This window comes from Schistocerca piceifrons, chromosome X (genome assembly GCF_021461385.2).
Source record: "Schistocerca piceifrons isolate TAMUIC-IGC-003096 chromosome X, iqSchPice1.1, whole genome shotgun sequence".
Lineage (NCBI taxonomy): Eukaryota > Metazoa > Arthropoda > Insecta > Orthoptera > Acrididae > Schistocerca > Schistocerca piceifrons.
In genome coordinates, this window is record NC_060149.1 from 216,336,300 (window position 1) to 216,363,069 (window position 26,770).

General features: G+C 38.7%; 1 protein-coding gene and 1 pseudogene across 4 annotated transcripts in view; both read left to right on the forward strand.

Annotated features, from left to right (window-relative positions):
* LOC124723171 (inner nuclear membrane protein Man1) overlaps positions 1 to 23,925 on the forward strand; it is a 349,300-nt gene extending 325,375 nt beyond the window's left edge. For 2 of the 4 annotated variants that reach the window (XM_047248368.1, XM_047248369.1), the window contains exons 11-12: positions 11,826 to 11,967; positions 23,395 to 23,925. In XM_047248368.1, the coding sequence (XP_047104324.1) occupies positions 11,826 to 11,947 (122 nt within the window). In that variant the 3' untranslated portion in view covers positions 11,948 to 11,967; positions 23,395 to 23,925. Of the gene's footprint in view, positions 1 to 3,483; positions 3,641 to 11,825; positions 11,968 to 23,394 lie in introns of those variants that run through there. The other 2 variants (XR_007006525.1, XR_007006526.1) reach the window with 2 other exon arrangements.
* A 1,200-nt stretch (positions 23,926 to 25,125) lies between these two features.
* Positions 25,126 to 25,243, forward strand: LOC124723374 (annotated as a pseudogene).
* Positions 25,244 to 26,770: the final 1,527 nt, after the last annotated feature.

Below are 26,770 nucleotides of genomic sequence, written 5' to 3' on the forward strand. Positions count from 1 at the left end.
ATAGTTCAGCATGTGGATATGTCGGATCTTCTTCTGTAGATCCAAGTAGTCACCAATCACAAACTGGTCACCAGAATTGTCTGTCCTGCCTGTTGGTGTAACAAGGTGGATAAACACTAGAATACATCAAACACTATTGAATGATTAAAATATAAATGTATTTTTTACAATACATACAGTAAGTATTAAGTATACAAAACTTGGTATGCTTGAGTCTCTCTGCTGTCTCTCTCTGTTCCACAAGTTCTGGTTTACAATATTCATTAGCAGTTGGAGTAGGTATAGCATCATGCAAAGTTCATAATGTCTCATTGCAACTCCTCTGCAAGCTCAGCATGATATTGAAGTGGAGCTCTGGAGTGCAACAGCTTTCAAAACACATGCACCCCAATCACAGTTGTGGCCTGTGATGTGATGAATTCAGTGTCCTTTTGTGGAATGTGTAGTGGCACCCGGAAGTGTATGGTGAAGCCTTTGTAGCAGAGGCTCATGACAGCCAATTTAAATGTCTAATGTCTCTTCTGCAGAGATGTGAGCTGTAAGTGACATGCCACATGCAATCGATAAAGAAACAGTTGTGACCACAGGTATACTTGGTGGTGGGGGGATTCCTCTCGTTGTGAACCCTGTCATCGTACTTCCTACACTTAGCTAACATTTTCTGCAACTGATACAGTTAGGCAGTTATGTGCTAACTCAAGGTGTTAATAACTGCTTCCTTTGAGAATTCCCTGAATTATGTAACCTGACCTGTGAGTGCATTTGCATTCAAGAGACACATACATAAATCTTATGTTTCTGATCATCTATCCATAGCGGGGGAACTATCTTCAGGGAATTTTGCACTAGGAGGTGGGGGAGGGGGGGGGGGGGGGCGGGGTTGATGACATGAAGATGGCAGAGTGTAGCATGTCATTGTTTTACATTTAGTTTGTCATTGCTGAAAGCCAAGAGTTTTCATTGGTCAGTTGCTGAAGTGTTTTGCAGACTGGTCTTTTTGATCCAGTGTTGTAAGGCATCCCTTTTTGCTTTTCTGTTCCCTACTCTGCTCCAGATGCCTATAGATTTCAACTATTAGGGACGTTAAAAAAGAAACGAACAGGAGGCATAATTACAGAAACCAGTATCTGTATGTTAGAAGTATTGATCCTGCCTGTTGAGACACTTATCCCACTGTGACACAAGGTGGTGAATGGCTGTCTCATAAAATTCCTGGGGCTGTGATGGGAACCACTCCTGCATGTACAGCTGGATGTCGTCGTCCAAACGAGTGCAGGAAAGGTTATGCTGACGTTCTTCTTTGACCAAGATGGCCCCCTTCTGATTAACTTCCTGCAGCACAGGACAACAGTGAATGCCCAGCATTACTCACAAACCTTGACCACTCTTCACCAAGTGATCAAATCAAAACGACCAGGCAGTCTCATCCGTGGGGTCACTCTGCTCCACAACAATGCAAAGTCTCACTGGCCAACACAGTCGCAGCTCTCGTGCAGAAATTCAAATGGGAGGTTCTCTGCCACACTCCATACAGTCCAGGCCATTCTCCCTGTGATTAAGCCATTTTTGGTCCCCTTAAAGAGGCTCTGAGGGGCATATGATTAACCTCAAATGACTACGTCCAGCTTTACGTGTGGAACTGGTTCACATTGCAGCCCCGGAAATTTTATGAGACAGCCATTCACCACCTTGTGTCATAGAGGGACGAGTGTCTCAACAGCCAGGGTCAATACTTGTAACATACAGGTACATGTTTCTTTAATGATGCCTCTGGCTCGTTTCTTTTTGAATGCCCCTTATATCTATCTTGCCCTAACAGCCTCCTTTATTCTTCAGTATAAGTACTGTGGTGCATGTTGCTCACCAGTTTCTGCATTTCACTCAGCAACACTCTTTAGTGTGGATTTTTTGAAAGGGTAGGTGCATATCCAGAAGTCTTGGAACAGGTCACAGACCATTGCAGTTTTAGCATTTATGGGTCCTAACTTCTTGTTTAGTTTTTTCTGATGTCATGATGAATGCTTTGTACACTACCTATGGTCCTGTTCTGAGGAGTGTACTTTTGTACAACAAAGTAGAATGGCATTGGCTGCTTCTTCCAGATCACATCAAGAGAACCTAGAAGCATTATGTTAACGGGCCTTTCTTGGGCCTTTGAGAATGTAGAATAAGTTATATTTTCTCAGTCTAGAACTTATATTGTTGTAATACAGTTCTGTGCCATCCACAAAAGATGATCGCGTTGCCTCTTACAAATATTAATGCAAAAGACTCTTCACCTAATGTGGTGTTAACTAACTTTTATTGTAATTTTTAATTCTGTGGGAATTCTACTACAAAGGCTAGAAACCTATACCTGTTTTTTTCTGCTGTGTAGAGTCGACCATTAGAGCTCACCACTCCTCCTCCTTATATAAGGAGGCTCATTCTTATTCTGAGCAACATGTGCACGGAAAAGCAGACAGTTTAAGGAACTTTCTAAGTTGTGTGTGTGGAAGACACACTTAAGGCATCTCAATTTAATAGTAGCGCTGAAAGGCCTGGGGTTCAGTGTGTCAAAAATTATATATAAAATTAGGATACTGTTTCCACATATTGGACATGCTGAAAAGCATTTCTGTTGTATAAATGGGTGTTTCAAAGTCTTCGCAACAAACGCCTAGGAGTGATAGATCATGTCATGGAGAACAAGTTTTGTTAGAGACTAAATGTTCGCCAATGCTTCCCAACGACACTAAGTATCATTTAAGACTGCTTATGCCTCAGAGAGGTGGCAGGGTGTGGGTACTCTGTGGCATTTGTGTGCAATGTGTGTTGCCTATCATCCAGTCCTCTGCTCTGTGTGAAACATGGGAGGCCACACAAAATATCTTCCTCCATTTTGTATTGTTTTCTTGTCAAAAGTAAATCAATTTACTGGGGTAGGTTGTATACTGCACACCTGGTCAGTAGACGCTGCTAGCTCGGTGAAGTCTCGTCATCTCATGACCAGCAAATACTATTGGATGCCTTGTGTCACTGGGAAGTGTCAGTGAATATTTTGTCTCTAACAAAAGCTGTTCCCCACGATGTGCTGTATGTTTGTCACAAAGACGTTGAAAGATCCTACATCACCTTAAAAGAAAAATTAAGAATTAGTAGTGATACACTACGGCAGACACATTGAACCCAAGTGAACCCTAGGACTTTTTTATTGTCATTTATCCCTTCCTTCACCTCTGCAGTGTTTGTTTGATATGAAAAACACCCAAGTTGCACCTTGTTCCCTAGTCCAAGTTAAATGTAGGCCATGCTGTAACTAATCGGATAAGTCAGTTCAAAGGTAAGATAAATGCAATGGTGTACAACCAATAGGACCATGTTTAGCAAAGCACTGTGGTGTTCAAACCAACTTTCAGGTTGATGACAGTTTTAATTTTTAAGATGGTTTAAAACTCACTCACAATGCTTCGGAATTTGTTAACTCACTTCTGCTTTTTGTAGATGTAGGTGCATCATTATCACAGTGTTGTCTGCTAACTAGAGTCTGCAGTGATCAGAAATCAGTCAATACCAATTGATGTCATTCAACTTCAGTCAGCTCAGCAACATTCATCAGCCACAGCACCAAGAGTCTTCTTAAGGTGCTTGTCTAGTACAGGTATTTGCAGTTTTATGCAGCTGCATTGACTTGCACAGAAAATAAATTTTTACTAATATGGTTATATGAAATCACATTAAACACATCAGTCATTTATCTGGACTAATATAATCATACTGTGTTCATTTCAGTTAGTTTACAAGCATGAGTTGATCGCACCTGAGTGTTAATTTTACATTTAACAAACGTTTTCACACTCATATTGTTCCAAACATGATTTAATACCTGTCACCATAATAAAACCATCCAATCTCCCCCCCCCATTTCTCTGTCACTCAATTCAGGAACCTACCAATGGTTGTACCAACAGTGCAGTCTTGAATATGGTTTCTTTACTGCATCGCAGAGCTTTCCAAACATTATCACCTAAAGGTATCGACAAAGTGAGATGGTTCTTTAGTTAAGACAGTGGACTTGTATTCAGGAGGGGACAGTGTTTCAAATTCTCATACAGCCATCCTGATTTAGGTTTACCTTACTCATTGAAGGCAAATGTTGGGATGATTCCTTTGAAGAGGACCTGGCCAATTCCCTTCACAGTCTTTGAGACTGTGCTCCCATCTCTAAGATATCATGGACACTGAGGTCATTAAACACTAACTTTCCATTCATCTTATCTAAGACACACAAACCTAAAATGAAAATTTATACATTTATAGTTAATATTGATTCTGTACAGATACTGATGTGTTTCAGACTAATACACCCACACCCATGGCACAACATACAAATTTTGTATAGCCACAGTGACTTCAATAACATTCTGTACCCAGTTGCATTGTATCAGAATAGCACTGGATGTAATTTTGTATTCTGTCCTGGCAAATTATTTTCGTATGAAGCTAAAATTTATTGGTACTGATAGCTACAAAAAAGTTAATGGCCAATTAATTACTGATTTTAGTATACAAGGGATGACCAAAAAAGCTCTTGTAATCCATATGTGTATGGCTATTTTTCAATGTAGTCCCCTTTCAGAGCCACACATTTTTGCCACTGGTGCTGGTCCATTATCCCTCCTTGTAGAACATTTCTTTCTGCATGCCAAGGCCTACAGTGCAGCCATGACATCATCATCTGATCAAAAGTGGGTTCCAGCTAGTTGTTTGTTGACCTTAGGGAAGAGATGAAAGTTAGAGGGTGCCATATCAGGTGAATAAGGTGGGTGCTGAAGCAGTTCAAAGCCACAGGACTCATTGATGGCAAACATTGCAATGACAGGTGTGTGCACAGACACATTGCCCTGATGAAACAGCACTCATTTTGTCGACATCCCGACGCATTTCACTTTGATGTTCTCCCTCAAATGTATTATATTTGAGCAGCATAATATGCTCTGCTCATTGTTTCACCTTTCTGAGGTATTCAGCTGGGATAACATCCCTCAAACAACAGAGACCGCCATCTTGCCAGCTGAGGTGACTGACTTGAACTTTTTGGGTTAGACGAGGAGATGTGTTTCCACTGTTTTGATTGAAATTTGGGTACAGATTGAAAGTGGTGAACTCATGCTTCATTCATTGTCAGAAAACACAGGACCTGACACAAAAAGGGTCAGGTTTTCGGTGGACATAACGTGTCTCTGGCATTTGTTTTCTGCTGTCAACATTCTTGGGACCCATTGACATGATACCTCGTGCATGAAGTACAACTCTTATGATGTGTCCAATGTGTTCCTGAGATATGTCCACTTGCTCAGCAATATAAGTGTTCTGTCATACACCGGTCTGCCATGATAATATCCTGAATTGCAGTGACGTTTTCCTCTGTACTAGTTGTTACCGGTCTTTCACTGCGAGGTGTATCTTGGACAGAGGTGTTGTCTTGCCTGAATTCAGCCATCCACTTATTCATAGTGGATTAGGAAGGGGAATCCTCCCCTAATGTTTCCATCATGTCATTGTGGATCTCCTGTCCACCCTTGCCGTTTTTCAGCAGTGTTTTATGACTGCATGCTTGCTCTCTCTACCCATTTTTCAACAGTGTACACTGTAGACACTTCAAATTCCAATATCTAGGGAAAAAATTAATGAAAAATTTTGTGTGTAACCTAGCAGAGGAATATACTATCAGTTGCTAAACTGACATTCAGCTGAGGGAAGGATTTCATGGGTGAGCCAAGAACTGTTCAGTCACTCCTCATATATGATCGATTGGTGACATGTCCAGCAGAAGGATGGCTAAAGATGAGTAGTATTTATATGGTAGTGAAGTCCCTGCAATCTTGTTGCATCTTCAGAGTCTTTGGACTACCATTTCATTCAATCGCTCCCCCCCCCCCCCCCCCCCCCTCCATCCCCCTCCTTCAATCATTTGATCCAATTCTAACTCTGTAATTTGCTTGTATACAATCTTTTTAATTCATGAATCATGAGAACTTCTGCTGTTCTGTTAGTTTGCTGATAGCAGTATGCTACTTGTGTCAGTATCCATTTTCTCATTTTTAGTATAAAGGGTACTAAGGACTCAAAACATGTTAATTTATGCTGAACTAAAATCTCCTGCACATTTTTTCGTTCTTCCAAGTATAATTCCATGTTTCATGGTATTGTAATTTTAATATCTTTGTATATTAAGTGATAAAATGACACAGAAAACCTGATGCAGAAGGGTTTTATATGTGCCATATAGTGAGGACAGTAAAGTTTTATTACAAAAACTTTCCTTACGGAGAAATTTTAATTCTCCATTTGTAGTTGCCATCTCAGGTTAAAGCATTTTCTAGCAAATCTTTGTTACTTGCATTGTATGTGATGGTACTGTAACTGTCTATATTTTGTTTCATGTGTCATGGCACGGGGTGAAAGTCTGGAGACGACAATCCCACAGTTCTAACGAGATTTTATGGTAATGTTTGTAAAATCTGCTTGAAAACAAATTATGAGAGCTATTCTATGTGCGAACTGCAATTACTGATACCACCACAAATACATAAAGTTGAACCTGAAATACTTTAATAGTGAAGTGTACATGACACCAATGTGTTACACACATTGCAGAATTCAAGATAAACAGTGTTTCACCAATGCAGAACACACAATCACATCTCTAAAATGAGAAATAATGGTACAAAACATCAAATATGATAAACTGTTGGTTTATACCGAGAAGCAGAAGTGTAATGTAATATACTAGAATGGGAAAAACAGTACACACCTAAACTATGAACTCATAACCCACATGCAAATGTAAATATCTTTAACGAAAAATGCTGTTCGCCAGAAGACCAAATAAAGAGAGGAAATTAAGCCGTAAACTGTGCTTAGAATCCAGTGGTGATTACTAACAGTGATCAACTGCAGTCTCACATTATATGTGATTTTAGGCATGTACCAACACAATTCATATATAAGGAAACTGGCTTGGCACACACAGCTGATGCACTGGAATATCAAATGGAACCAATTTCTGTGTTTGAATGTGCTAAATGTGGAAATAATGCTAAAAATCTATAAAGCTTGATAACCACTTTGTACTGAACACCGCTACTGATCACATACATTCTAATGTTATACACACAATATAACGCCTAAAACAACTTCAGAGTCTAAGATCAAATTACCATTCAGTGGAATCAGGCCAGTGCAAGCTACTTTATGTGTACAAGACAAAAACAAAAGGAACAACAGTCCATTACCTACCAAACATTTCTGGGGAGAAGGAATGTACTAATATTAATGTGACAGTCACCGAATAGACCTGTGCAAAAACTACAAGGGAAATTAGGACTTCATACCAGATACAAGTATAGTAAAATCTTGTGTTCATCCAAAAGAGGTTGTAAGAAATTCTGGAAACTTGATGAGAAGTTTCAGTGCATGTGATACTCTAGCTGTGATTTGGGAGGGAGAGGAGGGGGAAGGGTGTCAGGTGACACCAACAAAGCTCTAGAACTAAAGATGAGGCATGTGGTTGAACTACAGGAACCAATAATTGCTGTAAGTCACAAAATGAAAGTCATTGTTAATCCTATGTGAATAATTTAAATAGGACAATAAATAGTGGAAGCTCCATCTCACTGAAACACCTATTGTTGCAAAATATGCGTTTGACAGAAGAGTTGCTATAAACTTTGACATAGTGTCTAACCAGAAACCATTTCTCACCAGATGATTCCCACCTAAACAAATGTGGCAAGAAACTTATTTACAATAGTGTGGCCTTACTAAAATCTGTGGACAAAAATACAAAATGAAAAATTGGCAAAAAGCTACTTATGAGCAACAGAATCACAGTAAACAAGCCAGAAGTTAAAAAGTGTAATAGTGGTTATGCTGTTCAAACAACAATAGGCCAAAGGGTCGAAAAATCACTGAAGGGAAATGGACTCACTTTGAGGTCCCAAACTAGCCAGGTAACAACTCGAATGCAGCTCTCCTAACAAGAAGAATTGTGAATATGGAAAGTGCTCACCTACAAGCCAAGTGAACCTCTAGCCTGTCCTATCTGTAAAACGAACAAAGAAACATCTGGGAGATGGGCTTGCACCCAAGGATGTCCAACAGTGCCAGCACAACAGCTCTGAAGTCAGTATTTATGGAATACAGTAGAATTTAAACTCAAGGTCAGTGACACAGTACATATGACTCCAAACCTCTCTAGTAAGCTCAATACAAAACTCAAAATTTACTTTCAGAATAAAAACAACCTTGGTTGTGAAATTATTTAATGTCGATGACATGTTTCACCCTTTTGAGGCATCATTAGATTGTCTGTAAAAACAAGAAACCAATCAGTTTTTAACAGAGGAAGGGGCATGGTCCTATCTTGCACGACTACCCAGGTAAAATGAACTGTAAGTAATAGAAACTTACGTAATAGTAGGTGGATATAAAACCCACCTGTCATATAACCATATAAAATAGAAAATGGATGCAACAGTAACTGGATATATAATCCATCCATCATGAAACCACACAAAATGTAAGGTGGACCAAGTTAAAAGAAAAGAAAGCCACTAGTATATCATCATGAAGGTACAGAAAAGTGGCGGACAGATTTCTTTGACACAGTGCATGTTACCTTGAACACAGCAGCTGACACTGCCATAGTAATATAAAATAGGACCACACTTACGAAAATAAAGGCATTATAAGCTACATGGACCACAATGTCTTTTTGGTGTGCACACAAAATTTACTGTCACAATGTGCTGTCCTTACCCATTAAAATTGAAGACTTAAACATTTTGTTAACCAGTGAGCCAAGCGATATCTCAGTATGTGTCCTGCGGAGCATTGGCTCTGCACCAACATAATGAAGTTAATTTCACATTCAGATTTCAAATTCTGTAAGCACTACTCCAGAATCAATAACACACATGGTGAGGCATCCATCCTTACAAGACACCATATTGAATCTGACACAATACCTACCCTAAAAGAAATAAGAAAAGACAATATCTTTGAAAGTGCAACCATAAAATTTGCAAACCTGAATCTCATTGTAGCAACAGTTTACCGTCCACCCTGAAGTAATCTTAATGATTTCCTGCATAAACTGGACTTGTTTTTAAGAAATTCAAACATGATGTAATTGTGTGTTTCATGACTTTAAAATTGACTTTCTCACCCAAAATAGAACAAGAATTTGGTTACTCAAAGTATAAAAAAAAATTCCGCAAACATTTAGAGAATACTCATAAGTTGTGCATCCAAAGTAATGACTCCTCTAAACCGCTCAAATTCTATAAAAAGCTGTAAATGTATCCTAACAGGGGTCATAAGACAGGTTACAAGGATGCATGATGATGAGTATATTGACAAAGCTGACAACAAAGTAAAAGCAATGTGAAATATAAAAAGGGAAAGAGGCGTAACAAAGCAATGCACATAAACATAAAAATTAAACACAACAACGAAATGATAACTAATCTTGACTCTGTTGTGACCACTTTCAACAAATTCTTTACAAGCATAGCGAAATAATTGGTTAAAAATAACCCAAACACTAAATGTCAATCAGTAAACCAGAAAATTCATTTGTGCACAGGCAATATTCATTATAACAGTCACTAAAGATGATGATGTAAAAACAAGTCCTTTGCAGTTTCCATTGGTGGTATTACAGCAACTATCATGAAGAAGTGTGCTCATACTGTTGCTGAAACACTTACTCACCTCTGCGACTATTCTTTCCCAGCTGGTACTTTTCCAGTGTCACTGAAAATCTGAAAAGTAATTCTTGTTTTCAAAAGAGATGGAAAAAAAGAGCAATTATGGACGTATCACAATTTCATCATACTTCCCTGAAGTATTTTAGAACAGCATGCACAAAAGTTGATGGACTTTATTGACAAGAGAGGTATGCTGAGTGTATTTCAACATGAGTTTAATTACAATAAATCTACAGAAACAGTTGTGTATATATATAATTGCATTAAAATAATAATATATCTTCCATATACAGAACAACCCACTATGGGCATGTTTCTAGATCTGCCGAAGGCTTTTCCCAAAGTGGATTTTAGGATATTGCTGATAAAAATTGACAGTATGTTAGACACAGAAAAACAACTCAATTCAGTAAATGAAATTCAACTTGAGCTTAACTGTAGACACTCACAGAACCAATATATTTGCATGTGATACAACTGTACTTCCCAAATGGACAACATAGTGCTGTTAAGAAAGCTGTGAACTTGGCTATGGAACAGTTCAGTAACTGGGCAATAAACAACAGACTAACCATCAGCACCAAAAAGACAGTTCATGAATATTCAGACGATACAAAACACAAACCCCTCTCAATAACTTTTAACAGTAAATAACCAACCAATAAAAAATCACTGAATTTAAATTTTTGGGTCTATGGTTACAAGGTAAACTGAAATATAATATTGATCAACTAAAAGCTAAAATATGTACTAGCTGTTATGCATTAAGTGTGCTGTAAGCATATACTAGTCATAAAACAGTAAAAAGTGCATACCATATACATGTATAGACTTCCCTAAGGTATGGTGTGATATTCCAGTGTAATTCTCCATCTGTCCTTAGTACTTTTAGAATCCAGAAGAGTGTCATCAGGATCATTAATGGAAGCAAAACTACAGACTCTTGCAAACCAATTTTCAGGAAACTAGAGGGCCTAACACTACATTGCTTATAAATTCTCAGGACTGTAAAGTTCTTTAAAAAACCTCTTGGTGCTCAACTAGATGCAGACTTAAGAAAAACACTGAAATTTACAAACATTATACTAGAATAAATTCAAACTGGGGTGTGTTACATGTTAATACACAGCTTTATCAAAATGGAGCATTCCATATGGGCCTCTAGCTGCTCAATAAGCTCCCCACAAGTATAAATGCTACTGCAGGCGATACACGTTTCTGTAAAGCAATGAAGTTTTATTTACAATACTGCAGTGTCAGTATGTTTCAGAAATACTATGCTCACAATAAGCAGGAAATCCAGGTTCGAGTTTTAGTCTGGCCCAAATTTTCATTGTTGTCATTCCATTGTACAGCTGATGGTTGTCCGTGTTCGCAACTGTGAATACATTTTATGAAGTCTTATTTGCTGTGTCACTGGTTTTACTCTATAACAAATGTCTAGAACTGTAAATGTGCTGGCTATGGTTACATATAACACATGAACTATTTAGTGAACCAAATCTTCTATAAACCTGCTACAGTGTATTGTAAACCATAATCTGCCCGTTGTAAATATTAACATGTTTTGTCTGACATCTGTTACTCATTGCACAGTATCAAATCACATGGACCAAATCAATGAATATTTTTATCATTTGTTGCTTCTTGACATTTAAAAAATCTTATATGGTCCCATTTACCTCAGCCTCATAGCAAACCTGAAATGATATAATATTCATTAGTAACATACAAACACATTCTATAGATTTACATACTAATCTTTCTTACTGGTTATGATTAATTATTTCAGTCATGATTTCAGTCATTGTTGAGAAGACTGAACACTGTTGTTTATTATGTTTGAATTGTCTAACTATGTATTTTAGTTAAAATGACTTGAAACTGTATGCATTTAAACATTTGCAGTATTTAGCTAGAGGAGAGTTCCAGAAATTAAACTAAATATTTTGTATTATTTACTATTGTTGGTCACTTGTTATTTGATACAAAGCTCTAAATTTTTCACAGATGAACTTTAATTATTTCTCATATCACTGCCTTAAAAGTTTTGCTGTTTCTACTTTACAGCACACCTTGTCACAGTCAAATACCTTAGGATTGAAAGATACCATGAACGCTTTCCTGAAGCAGTGAATGCTAAAACTGTACTGAAGCCTTCCAACAATCAAAGATTGTCCTTGGGAGACTAGCATCATTACAAATTCTTATGGTACGTTTTGAGAGTAGCCAGTGTAAGCTAATTTGAAATATGCCCAATTCAGGCATTAGTTTTCCTAATTGTTGGCTTCTCATACATAAGTATTCTTACAGTAAATATGATTGTATAATACATACAGTCTTAGTCCCCTTGTACTGTTTTTAACCCACTACTTTATAGTGAAGGGAAGCATACATAATTTTGTGTGTCCTTCTAAATATGAATGAAAATTACATATTTAATTTTTTGCTTGCTGCCTGAGATTCGTTAACAGTATTGTACTGTGATTATTATCTTAAAGTTATTTAATATATTGTTGCAGTGTTAAGAGTTTTCATTTTTAATGTTATTTAAATAAGGTAAAGGTTAAAATAGCACTGACAAAATAAGATCCGGAATGGCAGTGGTAAATGATAGCTGGAAGCTGTCTAAAAATACACACATTATGTACTGTTCCAACAGAATGTGATAGTGACATCAGAAAGAGTGCTACATGGGAGCCAAGGAGAAAAGTGACATAGGAATATACACATAGAGGCTATAAAGTAAAGTGGAAGACTTGTAAGCAATTGAAACAATTCTCCTTATGGTACTCAAACCCAGACATCTGTCGTACACAGGCAATACTCTCCTGTTGAGGCACCCAAGCATGCCTCCCAAATCAACTTAGATCATAAGTCCATCAATATCTAGTCCCTATTCATACTAAACTTAATTTTGTAGTCAGTTTTAACTTTTTACAAGTGTCCAATGTAATACATACACTGTCAAGAGTAAAACTGTCTCCTATCAGTTATAATGGTGGTGCGGTGAAGTCAAAACTCGCAGTTGAATCCGTTATCATGGATCAATGGCTTGAGGGGCCAACAACTGTGGTCTGGGGATTAGTGCTGCTGTAGTGGTGAGTACATAACAAAGCCGTTGGTGGGGCAATGTGCTGTGGCAATGAACAATGTACCACGTGAAACTTCAGCCAGTAGCATAATTGTATCACATCTCTCTGTACTGTGCACTTTGGGGTGCGTAAAGAATTTCTAGGGTTGATTTTCATGTTAGTGTAGCTATTGTTAGGGTATTAGCCACTATAATATTCATTGTGAGTAACATAAAGCAAACACAAAAACTAGTATGTTAAGAAGTGACAGCAATAGTTATTTGTAGGGAGAATTTGAAACAGGAACATTGGCACCCAACCCAGAATTGCTAGTTAACAGGGCAGACAATGGCTGGAATATTTGATATTGGCCAGATACAGAGCACACTGGAGACACTGTGAAGTATTCTTTCTCTCTCTCTACAGAATGTGTCGCACAGGCACCTTCTTAGTTTCCACACTACTGTAGCTGCTGACACAAAAGTCTTGAATTCATTTCTCAGTGTTTGCCTCATATTTTTCTGTGGTGGAAACTTCAGGCTGAATCCCCTCAGAATCCTAAAGCTAAGTGAGAATTTGTGTGAGCAAAATTCGTATACAAGCAACCAAAGTGGTGTCACAAATTGAAAGGCTTGCACCGGTCTGTTTAGTATGGCTGGTTGAGCCTTTGTGAAGTTCTTGAAGGAATGGAGAGCAACCAGTGGCAAGATTAAATTTTACACTGATACATGCGGCATGCTTAGATAGTTCAGTAGGAACAATACAGACCGAGAAAAGCAGATGTCAGGGTTCAACCCATTGTCTGATGCATAGTTTTAACTTGAGATCAGCACGGTTTACATTCTGCAAAGAATAAAAGAATTTCGTCTCAGATTAGCAAGTAATTCTGGACATTAGAGAGCTTGACTGAAAGGAAAAGATATATAAAAATAATTGGGGGGGGGGGGGGTTAAAGGAGAAAAGCTCTCAGTTGGAAACAAACTTTCACATTAAGGGTTTTTATTTTCTTAAAGCATTGTTATAGTTATTAATTCACCGCTTTGTTAGCTTGGCTGTGTAATTTATATGCAAACCAATAAATACGAGAAAAGTTGGGTGCATAGACAGCACTATTCCATCCTCCTTGCAAGCCATTCATGTTTAATTTAGTGATCTTATTAATAATCATTACTACATGGATAGTTTTTGGACAGTTATACTATGTTGCAATATTATTCAGGCTACTTACATTAAATGATTAACCACATAATATACACACAGCTACAAAGCTATACCATGTTGTTAGATTACTGTATTAATGCACATTTCAGAACTGAGAAATTTTACGTTATGGGAAGAATGTAACATGATATTGCTCTCTCCAAAGTGAAATTTGGCCACAGCATTTGTAAAAGGAAGCCATGGACAGTGTACGATTGAGACCAATAGTGATTTAGCTGCCCCAATTGAGATATGTTGTTTGCATATCCAAAATTTTAGAACAGGTACAGAAGAAACATGCCAAAACATTGTAAGAGAGAGTCACAGGATTAAAAAAATCAGCAGAAGTGGATATATTGTTCGACATTTGCTTACCACCACCACCAATTTTCCACAATAACGTAGACAATCCACATTCCAGAACATGGAACAGAAATACTCACACAAACTGAATTACATAAGAACAATAAATTAGCCAACCCTGGAGACTTCATAGTAATACTGTAGAACACCACCTCTGGCCTTGATAATGGCCTTAATTTTGTAAGCAACAGAGTCCACAAACTACTTCATATATGCCACATCCAGCTAAAACCATTTGTTATTGATGAGATCCTATCGAGTTACCAAATTATGGAGATGTTGATTGCTATGCTTTTCCCCCTGTTCCCAATAGACTCAGGTATTTTCTATGTGATTAAAAGTGGGTGATTGAGCAGGCCAGTGGAGGTGCAATAGTGCCTGAGTGTTTCTCAAATGAGGAATATGAACACAGCTGTTGTCATCTCAGAAGATGGGAGGGTCGACAGAAAACTCATCGTGAATGTATAAGAATGACCAATACTTGGTCACCGAGAATGTTTATGGCAACCTGAATGACTGCACCCAGTTGATGGTATGAAAGCATCACAGAACCACCACCTGCCTCAACTTGACTTTCCGTGCACAGAAGATTAAAGATGTCATTGGGCTGTCAGTGCACTTGGCATCTTGCATCATTTGAAAAAGAGGTAAAATCATGACTCGTCAAACCGTACTACATGCCTCCAGTCAGCTACTGTAAAATTTATTTTTTCAGACAGTTGAAGTTCTGCACCTTTGTATACTGCTGTGAGCAGTAGCCTTTTGTGAGGTACCCAACACCAGTTGTCTCTTGCATGCCATTCTCTTCACAGAGTTCACTCAGAAACTCGTAAAAAGGACCTGCACTCACTGACAGCAGCAATTCCTGTTGAGCTTGAAACTGATTACCAGAAACAAGGCATGACTCTCATCCGTGGTTGGTTGGTTGGTTGGTTCAGGGGAAGGGATCGTTGGTCCCATCAGGTTAGGGAAGGATGGGGAAGGAAGTTGGTGATGCCCTTTCAAAGGAACCATCCCGTCATTTGCCTCAAGTGATTTAGGGAAATTGTGGAAAACCTAAATCAGGATGACCGCAAGTGGGTTTGAACCATTGTCCTCCCGCATGTGAATCCAGTGTGCTAACCAGTGTGCCATCTCGCTTGGTCATCAGTGGTCCCTTGCTGGTTAAGATCTTTTCACAACCACTATGAGGGGCGTTTGAAAAGTCCGAGAGATGGCACCATCTGCGTGTATCGAGGTCATGTTTAGTTAGTAGCATCTTTGGAAAGAACGCACACCAAGTTTCAGCTATATTGGTCTATTTCTTTATGTTTGGCATTCGTGTGAATCAAGGAAGTCGAGTGATTGTCAAAAAATGGACGAAAAAGAATTTCGTGTGGTGATTAAACATTACTTTATGAAAGACAAAACGCCTCAGGAGACTAAAGAGAAGCTTGATAAACATTACAGTGACTCTGCACCTTCGATTAGAACAGTTTATGAGCGGTTTCAAAATTTTCAGAGTGGCTATATGGGCACAAGTGATGCTGAACGCCCTGTGGAGGTTACGACTCCAGAAATCATTGATAAAATCCATGATATGTTGATGGATGACAGAAGAGTTAAAGTGCGTGGTAATCTTGAATGAATGGGTACATAATATTTTGCATAAACATTTGGACATGAGAAAGCTATCCGCAAGATGGGTTCCGCGATTGCTCACACTTGACCAAAAACAGAAGTGTGTGAAGTGTTGCTGGGATGGTTTGCAGCCGTTCAGGAAGAATCCGCAGGACTTTAATCATCGTTTTGTCACTGTGGATGAAACATGGATACATTATTATACCCCTGAGACTAAACAACAGTCTAAACAATGGGTTACCTAGGGAAAATCTGCACCAAAAAAGACGAAGACCAGTCCTTCGGCCGGAAAGGTTATGGCGACTGTCTTTTGGGATTCACAAGGGATAATCCTCATCGACTATCTGGAAAAGGGTGAAACTATTACAGGTACATATTATTCATTGTTAATGGACTGTTTGAAAACCTAGCTGCAAGAAAAACGCCCGTGATTGGACTGCAAAAAAGTCCTTTTCCATCACGACAGTGTACCAGTACACACCTCAGCAGTTGTGGTTGCAAAATTAATGGAAATAGGATTCCAGCTCGTTTCACATCCCCCCTATTCTCCAGACTTGGCTCCCTTGGACTACTATTTGTTCCCCAATTTCAAGAAATGGCTGGCAGGACAAAGATTTTATTCAAACAAGGAGGTGACTGCAGCAACTAATACCTATTTTGCAGACTTGGACAATTCCTATTATTTGGAAGGGATCAACAAATTAGAACAGCATTGGATGAAGTGTATAAGTCTAAAAGGAGACTATGTCGAAAAATTAAAAAAAAGGTTTACCTCAAACACGTAAGTAGTTTTTATTTTTGCTTGGACTTTTCAAACGCCCCTCGTATTCTTACACTGGGTACATGGCTAAAAAGTTGTACACTGTGCCATGTACACACATTGGACAGTCCATGTTGATACTCTAATAAATTAGGCAACTTCCTTCATGGTGTACACTTGGATGTGTCCAAACACTCCTTTCTGCTACTCTGTCACATCTTCATGTCCACCTCTCTTACTGTATTGATTCCATACACCCAAGTGATATGTGCATACCACTTCACTGCCATGCGTTATGTCATCTGTGGAGGGTTATATGCTTGCCTGGTACCAGTTCCACACCATCTGCATTGCTCCAAAATGGCCTATGTATCATTGTAAGGGAAAGATTGAAATTTGGTTGTATGAGCTTACCTGTGTGGTTTCATATAGAATCCCCTTCTACTCTTATCACATGAATGGTGCACAGGTACAGAAAAAAATTGTTTTCAATGTTATCTTTCACCAAATTCTATGTTACTTTTCATCAAATTTAGTGTCAACGTTCGCCACATTTGGTCCTTTTCTCCTCCAAATTAGTTAATACATATTTTTGCCAAATTCATTATTATTTACTTGCAAATTCGGAGGTTTTTTGGCACATGTGGTATCATTTTCTGCCAAATTCAGTGTTGTTTTTGCTAAATTTATTATTATTTATTTGAAATATTCAAAGTCTTTTGCCAAATTTTTTGTTGTTTTTTGCCAGATGTTGTGTTGCTTTTCGCCAGATTTGTTGTTGTGTTCTGCCGGGTTCAGTGCCGTGTTCTGCCGGGTTCAGTGCCGTGTTCGGTGCCGTGTTTTGCCCTGTTCTGCCGGGTTCGTTGCCCTGTTCTGCTGCGTTTGGTGCTGTTTTTCGCCAAAGTCAGTGTTAGTTTTTCACCAAATTCAGCGTTGTTTACATTGCCAATTTTGGTCGTTTTTTGTCCATTTTGCTGTTGTTTTTAGCCAAACTTGTTTTTATTTCTTCTTCTCTCTCTCTCTCTCTCTCTCTCTCTCTCTCTCTCTCTCTCTTGCAGAATTCCACATTATTTTTGCTAATTTCAGTGCTATTTTTGTCATCACATCAAAGTTGGGAAGTGAACTGTCAATTTAACAATTTAAAATTATGCACAAACCTAAAAATGCAGTTTCAACATTCAATAATGGTTAGTTACATATATCAGTAAACTGCTATCCTCAGATTTAGAACATTTTAATGTTGCAAAATTACAAATTTCATGCTATCTCGTAAAAATCGCCAGTTTCGTGTTATGTGACTGAAAACCACTGATTTCGTGTAATTTTTGTCATTATCATGTTTGCTAAATTCTACTGTCCTTAGTGATGCAGCATTGCGTGGACTCCACAAGTCACTAAAAGTGTTGAGGAACCGTGCTGGAACATGACCGCTGTATTGCCACCTGCTACTAGCAGATACTAGTCAGAGCTGGGTGCTAGGTGCTCACATCTTGTGCAATATCACTGAAACTAGACAACCTGGTACACAATTCATTTTCACTCAAGTCCATGAAGATTTCTTCAAATGATTCTTCCTCCGGCCAGAGGACGCACCAAAGGTGGTGCTTGTGGCGTACCAGTGCCAGTGTGCGACATTTTACTTAATTGCATTTTCACTTTAGGCAACAGGGTAGCAGTGTGATCATTTAGCCACATGTATTAAGAAATAACTTTTAGTATTTTTCAGTTAGTTCTAATTTTGTTTGGTATTTTGTGTCATGACAACAGGAGAGTTGGTGTGGCACGACTCTATGGATTGCTGTTTTGTTTCCAGTTCGATATGATGAATGCATTTTTCATCACCTGGGACGATGTTCAATTAAAAATTGTCACGATCAACCTCGAATGTGCAAAGAATTCTACACAGATTGTCCTTCGTTGCATTGTTTGTGCCAGGCACTCTTTCAAGTCTCTTATGTGTGTCCAAGAAGATAGCTTAAGATGAAAGTATTTGTTTGATCCACCACGCATTTACTTCATATCATGCAATGTTACTGATAACCATGTTGTTAAGTGTCCCAAAAACAATGTCACCACCAAACCATTCTGACTCCATTCCTGAATTGAGGTGTGGTGGTGTATGATCTTGCTTGAAGTTACAAATCATCTGCAGTCTACTGTAGGTGGATAGATGGACGTATGTGGTCTGACAGTTGGTTCCTTCATCATTTGCCAATGAGCAGTGAGAGATGATAGCAGCCACATCAGAGTTCCATCTCATCCCACATGGTCGTCCTCAACACGGTAATAACTCCACCACCTGGTTGAATGTTGCTCAGCTGGAAAGTGGCAATTGGACTGCTTGCCTTATGTGTGTTTGACGTGCGAATACTAAATCTCATCGGTCTAGGAAACCTTTTTCAATGCTTCAAAACATCTAACAACAGCATTCTTACAACCTTGGTAATAAGTTACCTGTAACATGAAGTGAGCAAAGATCAACATTACATAATGGCTTCTATAGAATTGTGATGGTTCTGGATGGCTTAGTACAGATTGCTATTGTTCAGCATTGACTTGGCCAGTTATTTCCTGCACTTCATCAATATATGTGCTTTTACAATTCACAGTAGCCAATAATGATCTGTGTCATCAAGATGTAGCCCGCAGTAGTTGACTCTTGACAGTGGAAGTTACTTACGATGGACGTTGAATAAGTAATGCAACACTTTTTTTTTTGAAAGCAGATTGATTTTGTTCAGGATTCCAGAACACTATATTTTTACCCACACTTTTTGCTACAAAACACTGTTTTGAATATAATCTCCATTCAATGTGACGGCCTTACGTCACCATACTGTGAGGGCCTGTGTTCCTGCATGGCACCACTCCACTGGTTGGAGCGTACCTTGCCATCATCCAGATACAGCTTCCTGAGGATGCATCCTTCATTAGGCCAAACAGTTGGAAGTTGGAAGGTGCGAGATGCGGGCTGTAGGGTGGATGAGGAAGAACAGTCCATGAAGTTTTGTGAGCTCCTCTTGGGTGTGGAGACTTGGGAGAGTCCTTACATTTTCGTGGAGAAGGAGAAGTTTAATTTTATCCATATTTTGCAGCTTAAAATGTAACTGTATTCAAAACATTTGAGGTATGAATTAAACAATGCCTTCAGTCACAACTGTTTTGTGTTTTATTAACTACACGATGCATTTCAGACCCTGTGGGTCCATCATCAGGTGTAATTTGTCTTAATGCATGTTTTATTTCTTCTCCTGAAGGAAGTGAAATGCATATTCCTGTCACAAAAGGTTTAATGTTAGGTTATGAATTTCGTAAACCGAACGCAGAAAATATGTGCAAAATAGTGGGAAATGAACAGTGTAAACTTACCCCATAATCCAAGGAAAGCATTTTCAATGTTTTAGTACCGGCAAACATTCTTTTCTCTGTCGTTTTAGTACATGTCACTTCATTCAGGATGTAAATTTGCACACACATGTTTATAAACATTTCACAGGTGTTTTTGTACGTGGTGTTGTCAAAGATGAATTTATTCGTAGTGCTAAAAATATAACTATAAACAATTGACATGTGCAAGAAATAACTTTAGAATAGGTGTTTAAAATTACTGAAATAACTATGGCTTGTGAAATCTGTTTGTTCATTTAACATAGATTCTGGTTTTTTTTTTATTTTGTGGAGGTATATCTCCAGTTGTTCTAACAGACTTAGGGTCTTACCATTGGGTTCATTATGTAGTATTACCAAATTGTTTTCTAGACTGTTGATGACATGTTTCATTTCCAACATATGTTATGCAATGACTGATTTTTTGAAATTCTTGAGCCTGAAAGCATGTACATGTTCTTGAAAACGGGTCTTGAAGTTTCTACCTGTTTTCCCTGCATAGTAGGCAGGACAACTGGGGCATGATACTTTGTACACTCTGCTGTTGTTGTATGTTTGTGTATTTGATTTTACATTATGGATGAGTAGGTTTCCTAACTTATTATTGGTTGAGAATGCAACTGTTACATTTTTTTCTGAAAAAGTTGGCAATTTTTTGTTATATGGGGCCCAAGTATGGGATACTGGTGAATATTTTCTCTTCTTTCACAGTGTGTCCATTCGTTGTCTTGCTTTTGTGTATTTGTCTGCTTAAATTGTCAATTGTTTTGACTGTGTAGCCATTGCTTATGGCAATGCTCTTCATTGTATCTATCTCATTCTTGACAATGTTTTCTTTTAAATTAAGGGAGTGTACTCTATGTAGCATGGATCTAAATGCAGCATGTTTCTGTGTGGTGGGATGGTATGAAGAGTTGGCCAGTGTTATGTCTGTGTATGTGCATTTTCTGTGTATGCTGAATTTGTGTTTTTGTCGGTGGTTGGTGATTTTAAGATCCAGGAAGTTTATGCTCTTGTTGTCATCATGCTCTATATGGCAGACATATTTCTCAATCATCTGGAAAGTAAGTTCTTTAATGAAGACAATAGACTCAAAAGTAAAGTAGTATATTACTGGAGATATGTTGATGACACCTTGCTGCTATTTGATGGAACAAAAGATGAGCTCGAAGAACTACTAGCAGATTTCAATTCTTTCCACAAAAACATGAAATTCACAATAGAGCATGAGGACAACAAGAGCATAAACTTCCTGAATCTTAAAATCACCAACCACCAACAAAAACACAAGTTCAGCGTACACAGAAAATGCACATGCACATACACAGACAAAACACTGGACAACTCATTATGCCATCCCACTACACAGAAACATGCTGCATTTAGGCCCATGCTACACAGAGTACACTCCCTTGATTTAGAAGAAAACACTGTCAAGAATGAGATAGATACAGTAAAGAGCATTGCCATAAGCAATTGCTACACACCTTTGAGTAACCCAGCTGGTGCATGAGTGTGTCAACACTACCAACAGAGACTTCAGGATGAGCTGTAAGGTGTTTGATTGTGATCCATTGCTCACCTCGAATGAGAGTGAAGCTGTTTTTGATTTACCATAGCAAATTATATATGAGAGTACTGGTTTAAGTCTCCAGAGATATAAACAAAGTAACTTTTTGCTGAAGGAAACCTATGCACAACTGTATTGTCTGTGCTGAAAGTCCAAAAAGGCTGTATTCTTGTGAAGAAAGCTGTGTTATGCAACTAGTTTTGTGTTACACCTGATCCCCCCCTCCTGGTTCTTCACTCTTAACAGTTTCTACTCTAGTCTTCCACATTCATCTCTTAGTTTCTCTCAATATTTCTTTGCTGTGGATAAAAAAAATCTCATTTAACTTGCCCCATAAAATTTGGATAAAATCCCAAGCTTTCAATGACTGTCATCATCACCGTTGTCAGGGACTAACTTGGACTGTTATGGAACTGGTAAGACTCCCACTTCTGTGCTTAGATTTCAAACATACTCTTATGTTTATTCATCAGACTTTACTCAGCCAACACAGATTTTTTTAAAATTTCTGTACTTGAGATGGCGCTGATGTTCAACTTGGTGATCAGCTGCCTCATGTAACTGCTGCCATGCTGAAAAGGAATATATTAAATTCCTGGTACTCTCTGGCTGAGTTTATCTATAACTGGGCACAAATTTTCTTTAATTTTTGTGGGTGTCTAGAAGGCAGGTCTGAGTTCAGGTGTGTTTAAGGCTCTGCCAATCTTACTTGTTGTTGCACCTCAGAATGGAAGTGGGCAGAGTTAACCTAATGTCATGGACTCAATGCCTATTCCTTCTTAACATAGTTGTCAGATGATTAAGCCCAGATCCATGGTGGTATTTGTCTGAAGTATCCTGGCTCTGTGTATTAGGCCGTTCAGCATAGCTACCTTCTGTGCTAGTTGTTGAAAGTTATGCCCATTGTGATAATGGTCTGTGTGCATCAGTTTTTGATACAGTGTGTCCTCCATCTGCTTTCTGTACAACCAACATATCTATGACAGACAGCTTCCCACCCTTATCTGTATCTGCTGTAAATCCTATATTTGAATGTTTACTGCTTGTATGCTCACTGAACTGCTGCAGTGCCTCTTTGCCATGCAGCCAAATTAAAACTGTATCACCTGTATGTCTGAAAAATAAGAATGGATGGATGGAGGGGGGCCAGTGTTCAACACATTTTTTGAAACCTCGATGAAAAAATTTACTGTGGTAATGACTATGTCGAACTCATGACTTTTCTTTCAGCCTCGAAATGCTCTCTGTGTACAAAGGTAGCAGTAGAAAAAAAAACATAGTTACAGGCTGATCATTTCTCCACTGAAATTGTAAAATTATTTCAACACACCTTGATAACCATCTCCATATCTCTCTCTCTTTCTTTTGGAGGGAGGGGGGCTTTCAAAGAAAGAGCATTGAACACTACCTCATCATCTATACTGCTTATTCATTTATGTTGGCACTGCGTGTTTGTTATACACACATCAGCTTTTCAGTTTATTCTTGGGCCAGGTATGATCCACATTATAAGTTATCTTTACTACAGCCATTATATTGTTTGTAATAGTAATGATAATATTCATATACGATCAAACATGTCCCATAAAAGTTTCCCATACATTTGTAACGAGTGTCAGTTAATTTATGAGACTCAAAAGTGTAGTTTTTTTTTCCTCTTTGCAGGTTGTGTTGCTGGACGAGTGCCATAGAGTGGTGGTACTGTGCGTTTGTTGAGCTGAGTGATTTCCCAATAACCACATATCCTTATAATTAAAGACAAGTGTTTATTATTAGTCTTCATGTTGGTATTTTAGAGATTCCAACACATGCCTGATAAATATGGTTACAGTGATATAGTAAGGTTTACTGCAGCACTTGTGATTTTTAAATAACTTCTTTTGTGGGAGCTGCAGAAGTTCTGTTGCTGCAAAATTTGTAGCATGTACCTGAATGATGTTTTCCTTGTACCTGTGTATACTTGAGCCACAGCACTGGAATATAATTTTTCGAGTGATTAGGGTATACTAATTTTGTGTTCAAAGATGTGTATTTGGCTTTTGATTGTATGTATGCCTCCTGTATCTCTGTTTCCATAAGTTGAAATGTGATAATGCTAACACTGTTAAAGAAATTTTGACACTATATGAAAGAGCGCTATTTTTTATATGTGGTGTACTTTAACAATTTTATTACATCTAAAATAAGAGATCTGAACTGTTCTTATTCATGAAAAGCATTTACCACCTCAGCCACCACCTTCCTTAAAATCCCATTGTGCTGCAGAAAATTTGTCAAGGTTATGAAATTTCATTGATGTTTTACTTTATCAAAATAAATATTTTGTTCATATTTGAGGAAAGATGGAAAGTAGAAATGTATACTCTCTCAAGTAAGGAAAAGCAAGTAACTTGAACACAAACTACTGAAAAATTAGCTAGACTATAAACCTGTATCCATCAGTTACATGTTTCATTTCTTGAACATAATGCTTGTATCTGAAAGATTGAATTCAGGCTTTGTGGTGTGTTGTAGCATATGATTGACCTTATCATTCTTGTTATTAAATGTTTCTTACCTCCTGGAATCTTCATCACATGATACTGAACACACATTCAATTCCCAACCCACCTCGTGCTGTGTTTCACTTACCTGGATGTCTGTTATGTGACCACTCAGCCAGATACTCTGGTTGTGACTTCCTACTTCCTTGTAATCTGAATACTTTGGGTTAGATTCACAAACATGCAGTCAAAACCTCAATACCTGCCCACATGAAATGTTGCAAGTACATTCTCATGCTGGTATGTGATGTGTGTGCTCTTTTCTTTAATTTTATCAATGTCTGATGAACATTAAACAGCATCCAAAAAATATGAAGTCGAGGAATGCGTTTGCAGAGCCCTATTTAAAATGCCTGTCGTAATCTTTGATTCCTACATTAAATTTCTAGATTTTGTGTATCTGATCAGTTCTTAAGAGAATTTTGCACTTTGAGTAATACAAGCAGATCTTTTCTGGCGCTACTTTAAACCAAAAACTTTTGATTCAGCCCTCAAGGCCTTGGCATTTGTTTGCTGGGTATAGACTTGGTGACCCTGGGGCTACTGACCTGGGGACTAGTAAGTGCCACCAGTCCTCTGTCACAGTAAGCTCTGGATGTACTTAAACCACTACACATTGCAGTGGTGGAATCTTCCACAGGGAATGGATATCATGGCTTGACTACCTCCATTAAAAAAAACCTCTCAGTCTCAAGGTGTGTTGCGTGCCGATGAGATGCATGGCTGTTTAGGTGGAACAGTCATTACTAGGCAGTCTCAGAGGAGACTGCCACACCTCAATTGTATAACACTTACTCAGGCAAGAGGGGCTCTGTCTGAGTGGACCATTATTTCCCTAGCTACTCATGGGACTGCCAACGGCCTTGCCACAGTGGTAACACCGGTTCCCGTCAGATCATCGAAGTTAAGTGCTGTTGGGCTGGGCTAGCACTTGGATGGGTGACCATCCGGTCTGCCGAACACTGTTGGCAAGTGGGGTGCACTCAGCCCTTATGAGGTAAACTGAGGAGCTACTTGATTGAGAAGTAGTGGCTCCTGTCTCGGAAACTGACATACAGCTGGGAGAACGGTGTGCTGACCACATGTCCCTCCATATCCGCATCCAGTGACGCCTGTGAGCTGAGGATGACACTGCACCCAGTCAGTACTGTGTGGCCTTCATGGCCTGTTCGGGAGGAGAGACTTCTGGGATTGAGATGGAATTCTTCAACTCCCAGTGGAATGGATGTTTCACAGGTGGGTATTTTGACTGTGTGCCCGTGCAATCAGCCACCACAGTGTTTTTATGTGGCCCCAGTGGCTGCCAGGCAAAGAGCAAAGCAAGTGTGCCACCATCACCTACAGCCAGTGCCACAGCCAACAAGTATGAACATTTTGGGCAGCTACTAGTGAGGCCTCATCCACTTGTATCTTCTCCATACTATGCAAACATTCTGGAGTCAGACCAGCTCGATGCCAGTGTGCATTCAGTTGTCAGCAATAGGACTGTATACTTGGACAGTTAATAGTTGTGTTAATGTTTCTCTAAGCTTGTCATTATTCAGCTTGCATTGTATATACTGACTGTCGTAAAGTGTGTAGGGATTTTTCAGAGTTCTTGTGTTAGTAGTAACAGAATGTTTGCTACCAGTCAGAATGTGTTTTCAGTAGTTAAAAGCAAATAGGACAACTTTGAGAAAGTTTCCCATTTCTATATTCGAACGTATTTAGAGGACATTACTGGCACTTTAAAATCTGTCAAGCTATTGTGTAATGGGACTCTGTTGGTAGAAATTTCTAGTTCCCAACAAGTAAAGAACCTTGAGATAGCTAAATGCCTTAGGGGAATATGCAGTTGACACTGAACTACACAACATCTTGATCTACAGCAAAGGTGTGGTGTTATGTAGAGATGTGGTAGGTATTCCCAAAGAGGAGCTGAAAGCTGAGTGGGCCTAGAAGGCATTGTTGACACAAAAAATAATGGAAAGTGTAGATGGCAATCTGATCAAATCACAATTGTTTATACAAGGGCCATTCAATAATTAAAGAGACAAATTGGTCTGGAGAAAAAGGCATTTATTTTTACAAAACAATACTTCTTCTACTTTTCAACATAATCCCCATGAACATTTATGCACTTGTTCCAATGGGTTACAAGCTTCTTTATTCCAGCTGCAAAGTTCTCTTTATCTTGATGTTTGAACCAATTTCCCACAAACTTTTTCACATCCTCGTTGTCCTGGAACCTCTTCCCACGTAATGACTCCTTCAGTGCACCAAGCAAATCGAAATCACTAGGCGCTAAGTCAGAACTGTAAGGGGATGACGCAGTACTTCCCAGCCCATTTTGTCAATGGTTTCATGGGTTAGTTGAGCGATATGAGGACGTGCGTTGTCTTGCTGGAGAATCACACCTCGCCTCTGAGATCCGCGACATCTCTGTCTCATGGCTGGGTTTACCTTGTTTAAAAGCAATCCGAGTACTATTGACTGTTCATTGTACACTGCTCTTTGAG